We start from the raw sequence: 6502 nt of genomic DNA, 5'->3' as shown, positions 1-6502 counted from the left end.
TGTAAAGTTGAACTGTATATCCAGTTAACATGTTTAAATAGTTTACATTCATCTTCTGGATTACTGCGTCTCAAAATATCTGCTTTTCTAGGAAGCTGAAGATCAACCTTTCTGTGAACTCAGCTGAGTCTGCCCTGGATGCACCAACAGGGTTTGATGATGGTGGAAGTTAGAACAGCTTCTAGTGCAGGACACACTATCAGCCACTTCCATGATCCAGCCTGGAGCAGAGCAGATCGGACAGTTGTTCTTAGCTGGTTGATACCAGCTGTAAATGTGCATCAAATCAAATCAGCCTTGTGAATCTGTGGAGAAGGCCACAGGGTTGCAATTTGAAAACGTTTTGTAGACCTTTTGTGTCACAATGTAGCACCTATAAGAAGTCAAAAGGCAAAAAATATCATGAAACAATAAATATCTGAATTTTCATGTTGGTGTATAACCTGGTGTAGCTCCATGTTCTCACACAGTCAGCAGTAAATGTTCATCAGGCTGCACACAGTCTCACCGAGCATACACAGTGAACAGCAGTGAGACTCCACAGCCGCAGACACACAAAACCAGTCCAGGTGTGTCCACCAGCTCCACCTGTGGGACTCCAACAGTAGTCGGCAGCCATACTTAAACACCAACCCTATAATGTTTCATGCTGCAGTTCTTCTACAGGCCACTAGATGGCAGCTACTTGTAGCACTCGAGGTATGAAGAAAAGGAAAAAGAACCTCTCCCAGAAGCTACGCCCTAAAATCCCTTATTTCAGTTGTAGTTTAATACAAATATAGCTCACCACACCACAGCTGCTAGCTTGCTTGCTAACAGTGATGACTGGTAAAGACATTTTACTCAGGGATAAATTCCACCCTTGCAAGGGTGCAAGTTAAAGAAGACTCTTTATTTCTTCATTATTCCTTTTGGATGTCTCTGCCACCTGCTGCTGGTTCCTAGCTGGTCAGCTTCTTGCGGGGTAGATAGGCATTAGTGATCTGGCTCATCACCACCAAGGCAGGGAATAGAGGCAGGATGAGGAAGGCCCACCACGCCACCCCCTTCGCCGTGGCCTGGAACCAGTCAGTGAACATGGCAGACATCACTGTCACGGTGGAAAACAGGTAGACGACCAGGCCGCAGGTGGCATGGTACAGCTTCAGTCTGGACGAGGGGCAGGAGAGACGCAGCAGCTTGGGGAAAATCGCAGCGATGCCGCAGGCCGTTTGGAGCACGGTGGCGGTCAGCGTACACATACCCAGCAGGCTGTGCCAGGAGGCCAGGTGTGGGAGCTCCGACACATTCCTGCTGGCCACAATGAACCCAAGTCCAGTGGCTGCAGCGATCAGGACCAGAGCCTGACAGAACCAGTGGAGACGGACTTTACTCTTCCATGATTTGAAGCAGAAGGGAGATCCCTCTGCTGAGAACAGCAGGATACCTTCGGTCATGCACAGGCAGTACTGCAGTGAGAGGAAACAGATGTTAGTAAAGGGGCTTATTTGGTGATTAGTGGTGATACAGATCCAGCCATGAAAACTCAACAAGCGATTAATTAGATGTAGAGTTGTGGGAATTTATTCTAACGATCTAAACTCCTGTTTTTCTGCACATCAAGCTTTGCCCAGTTCATTCAAGGAGACAAAGTGTGTGCTGTGTACATGAGTGACATGTAATGTGATTGTGAATCACAAACTGTAATACAGCACCAGCATATTATGGGATGTAAGTGGATGATTACAGACAGATGTAGCAGGATAAATGATGACGTCAGACCTTTGGACAATAACCCGAAGCTTTACCCAAGAGCGTTGTTCAACTGCCAGTCAGCTGACCACAACCTGTTCAGCTACTCGAGTTTCATAGTAACTGCATATGTTGAATTAGCATTCAGATCTGGTGCATTATTATGGCTGCCGGTCTCTGATGAGACTGAGAGAACAGCATATTCTAGCAGTGTGTAACACTAGGCCATACCATCATTTATTTATATAGCACTTTAAAAACAACACATGGCCGACCAGCAGACATAAAAAGTACAATAAGAGTAATAAATCGTTATTCTATAGTTTTTAACCTGGATTCAAAGACTGATGTAGACTCCCTAATGTGAAGAGGAAGATCATCCCAAAGCTTCGGGGCCACAGTAGAGAGCGCTCAGTCTCTGAGGTTCAGCCATGATTTAGGGACTGAGAGCAACAGCTGCTCAGCTGAGCGAACGAGGGGGGCATAGGGCCGATATACAGGCGCCGGAGCATTTGAGGGTTTTAAAAACCCTTTAAAGTAGATTCTAAGTACCGGAGTAATATGCTCAAATGTTCTTTTACCAGTTACAAACTGTGCAGTTGCAGGCACGGCCAACTGCTATTACAAGGGAGTTGCAGTAATCCAAGCATGAGGTTATAAAAGCATGGATGACAGTTTCCAAGTCACGCCTGGAAAGAAAAAGCTTAACCTTCGACAGACGCATGAGGTGCCAGAAGGAAGACTTGACCACCCCGTTTGTGTGGCCATCAAAACTAAGCACAGAGTCAATTTTTACCCCAAGATTAGTAACTGAGCTTGTCGGGTGACAGTCAGAGCAGCAGAGTAACCTCTGGGGTACCAGAGGAACCGTTCCATTTTACGTTCATTAAAACGTAAAGAATTTAGAGCCATCCATGACTTAGCATCGCTAAGACGATCGAGCAGGAGTCCAGTCGAGGAGCTATCAGTGACTGAAAGGCAGATAAAGGCGGCTATCGTCAGCATTTGTTTAAATTTCTTGTTTTTGCACCCTGTGGCAGGAGATACAATGGAAACAGTAGTGGCCCAAGAATAGATCCCTGTGGTGCACCCGACGGCAGAGGGGCCACAGACAAAATCTTATCCACGAAAGTGCCAATGTGGAAATTCCCACACAATGCAGTAGTCGAGAGATCAGCAGTCAGAGCCACCAAAACAAGCAATACATGTTTACCACAGTTGTTGCTAACAAAATGTCATTCATAACCTTTGTGAGCCGTCTCTGTGCTGTGAAACGGCTTCAAGCCGGACTGAGGAGCTTCTGGAATCATTCAGGTGATCCAACAGCTGAGTGGGAACAATCCTTTCCAGGATCTTACTCAGACTTTATCACTGCATCAGATATTTTGTATATGTCACCCATCTCTAAGCTTCCTTCTCTGAGTGTTAACATACCCTCCCTCAAATCTATTATTTACAGTGGAAAGCTGACAGAGACTGGAGGAATGTAGTGGGCTGAAAGCTAGCAGGAAAAGAAGAGACCTGTTTTTGAGACAACATCTCCATCCATTACTTGAAATATCCCCTTAAGCAGCTTAGAAAGCCATGCGAGAAGAGCCACAGCTGCCCGTTTACTCCAGCGTGTCATTAGAAAGATATGGCCATCGGCCGCGAGCGGTCGTGGGTGAGAGGAGTGAGACCAGTGTCTGTGTTTGTGTGAGGACTGGAAACTTACAGCGACAGACATACACATGGGATGCCAAGAGAACAGACCTGGAGAGACAAACAGCAGATTAATGACACAATCATCAGCTGACCATGTGCTGCAGCTTCAACAGCAGCAAGCTGACCGTCAGCAAAACCTAAACGTACCCACTCAAGGACACGCACTGTGATGCAACAGCGCAAACACGGGCTCTAATCTGCACTCGTTTACATCTTTATCATCAGAAACGGGATCATTTTGTTTACTGGAAGAAAACCATGATAATAATATTTATTTTACTACTACGTTGATCAGTAAAGAAGCCCACGCAGCTGATCAGTCACGTGAATGACTAAATCACAAAGAACCAAAATCACTTCCTTATATTTGGCAGGTTTGATGACGGGGATAAAACACTGTACACAACACTTACTGGTTCCGGGTCTGGACAGCAGGGAGAGGACGAGCGTCAGGCCCAGGCCGGTGACATGAGTCGCTATCACCGCCACTCTCCGCAGCCACACGTACAGCCAGAAGTCCCGCATACCCAGGCCCTCTCCCACCGGGCTGTACTCCACGTCTGACCGCATGCTGCTCACAGCCTCTCCGGCTACCTGCTCCAGCGTCCGGCGGGAATACGAGGTGTGCTGGAGAGGACCGAGGAGCCCGTGCTGTCGGGAGGCTGCACGAGCTCCATGGTCGCGCGGTTACAGCGAGCACGAGCCGAGCAGCATCAGAGTCGCTGCTTTGCCCAGGCTCGTGTGTGCGCACACATCCTTCCTACGAAACCCATTTTGTTAAGGCCATTTCCGGCCTGAGGACGCAAACAGGACGGGCGGTGCGATCCCTCCGAGTCTGCACACAGTCACCGAGCTGCCACACCGTCGCTTCTGCTTCGACCTTTTCTCGAAGAAACTACGCAGTGAGCTGACCCGACTTGTATTTCCTGATTCTCGTGTCAGCCGCTGTAGCCGAGCGCAGGGAGAAACACTAAGAACCGTGCATAGGCACAAACCAGCGTTAACTGAGCGAATCTTAAGCTCCCTACACAATAGGTGAAAATGATTATTGTAGACTTATCAATTATTAATGCACATTGTTGCAGATCATGTACAGCCTGTCGTGGAAACAGTATAGGGCTTTGGAGCGTGATGTCACGGGGGTGGGCGTGGAAAGGATGGCTGATGGCTACGCCTCTCTCAGCAGGTTAATGCAACACGTGGTCCAGGACCGCTTTGAGGTGCTGAATCTCCACATTCCCCATCTCACAGTGCAAACAAGTCCTCACACGTGTCGGGTCTTAAAGAATCTGTTGCTAACATCTTGGTTCCCGGTACCACAGCACCTTCAGGGGTCAGCAAAGGGCTAACTAACAACATTATGCCTAATTGGTGTAAATGGAGGCAAGGACATTAACATGATATATGCATGTATGTTAAATATGATCTCTGTTCCACAGGCCTGTCAAGGTAGCAGTAATTAGACCGTTAAAAAGTCCTCTGTTTACCGTGTTAGCTAATTAGAGGCCAATCTTTCTTGTATCCCAAAAAGTCTTGAAACAGCTGATCATCTGCAGGTTTCAGAAACTATCACAGTTATGATCTTCTTTGGGCTTTGAGAGCAGACACATGTCTGCTAGACCTCAGTGCAGCGCTCAGTTACCCATAATACTTTGTATAGAGTAATGTGCTGTAGGTATTACAGGTACTGCACTGCAGTGGTTTGTATCATATCTATCTCATAGACTCTGGTTTGTGCATGTAAATGGAGAGTCCTCTTCACACACTGAGGTTAATTATGGAGTCCCACAGGGTTCAGTGCTAGGACCACTTCTGTTTACATTATACATGCTTCCCTTAGGCAGTATCATTATTTATAACGCACTTTACATCCAACAATGTTGGCCAAAGTACTACAAATATAAAACGAAGAGAAAACAGTTTAAATTCCATATAAAATATCTTATAATTAATAAAAAACATATTAAGAGAGATCAACAGGTCCTGCTGTGCTGCAAATAGATATGTTTTAAGACGTGATTTAAAAACAGATAAGGAAGGTCCTGTCTAACATGTAAAGGCAACTCATTCCACAGTTTTGGTGCTGCCACAGCAAACGCCCGACTCCCTCTGAGCTTACGGTTAGTCCTGGGCACGCTCAGGAGGAGCTGGTCAGCCAACCTGGGGGCCCGAGGCCAGGCATGTCCAAAGTCCAGCCTGCGGGCCAAATGCGGCCCGTGTTCAAATTTCCACTGGCCGCAGCCTCTGGCACTGATTTTTTTTCTTAGAAGGGTGGACAATGAAATGAACATGAGTGAGCCTCCAGAGCCTTACGGGCCAAACGAGAAGCAGATTTGTTTGCTGCTGCTTGTTCCGCCGTAGATGACATGAAGCTACCGTGGAATAAAGTCACTGGGGTTATTATGGATGGTGCACCTGCTGTGGCTGGGGAGAGAAATAGACCCTAGTCTGTAACAAAGTCAGCAAACAAGGAGGTAAAGCTACAAAACTCCACTGTATTATTCACCTACAAGGACTCTCTGCTAAACATTTGAAATAAATACGACCATGTTCTGAAAAAGCCAATAAATGCTATTAATGATATTCGCTCCAAAGCCTTGTGCCACCGCCAGTGTCAACAGTTTGTACTCAACATCCAGGCTGAGTACAGGGATGTTGTGTATCACAATGACGTGAGATGGCTCAGTCGGGGGTCGGCACTGCACTGAAGCGCCTTGAGGCGACTTTTGTTGTGATTTGGCGCTATATAAATAAAATTGAATTGAATTGCAGCGCTTCTACTCACTTAGGGAGGAAATCAGACAACTCTTATAATAACACAACATGTGAACACGCTGAACAGGAGCCTTCAGGGGTAAAATGCAGTGGTAAGACAACTGTATTCACACATCAAAGCCTTGGGGACCAAACTGCTACTTTTCTAAAGACATCTGTCACAAATGCAGCCCAATACCACACATTTCCCATCGCTACAGGAAATAATGACTAGTTTCCTACAGACCAATGTTAGTGCGCAATGAGGTGATGCAGCAGACTTCTCTGGCTGAGAAGGTTCAACAGCACTTTT

The 6502-nt window shown here is 46.7% G+C and overlaps 1 protein-coding gene across 1 annotated transcript; it reads right to left on the bottom strand.

The window, feature by feature from the left end:
• Positions 1 to 245: 245 nt before the first annotated feature.
• On the bottom strand, positions 246 to 4679 carry cyb561d1 (cytochrome b561 family, member D1). The gene is made up of 3 exons (XM_005749873.2): positions 3849 to 4679; positions 3446 to 3483; positions 246 to 1448 (listed from the first exon to the last, which is right to left on the bottom strand). Exons 1-3 carry the CDS (start codon positions 4003 to 4005, stop codon positions 942 to 944), a joined length of 702 nt encoding a protein of 233 aa, XP_005749930.1. The 5' UTR covers positions 4006 to 4679; the 3' UTR covers positions 246 to 941.
• Between the last annotated feature and the right edge of the window lie 1823 nt (positions 4680 to 6502).

This window comes from Pundamilia nyererei, unplaced genomic scaffold (genome assembly GCF_000239375.1).
Source record: "Pundamilia nyererei isolate P.nyererei 1_Seehausen unplaced genomic scaffold, PunNye1.0 scaffold00257, whole genome shotgun sequence".
Lineage (NCBI taxonomy): Eukaryota > Metazoa > Chordata > Actinopteri > Cichliformes > Cichlidae > Pundamilia > Pundamilia nyererei.
The sequence above is the reverse complement of the archived record's forward strand: the minus strand, read 5'-3'. Positions and strand labels throughout refer to the sequence as shown.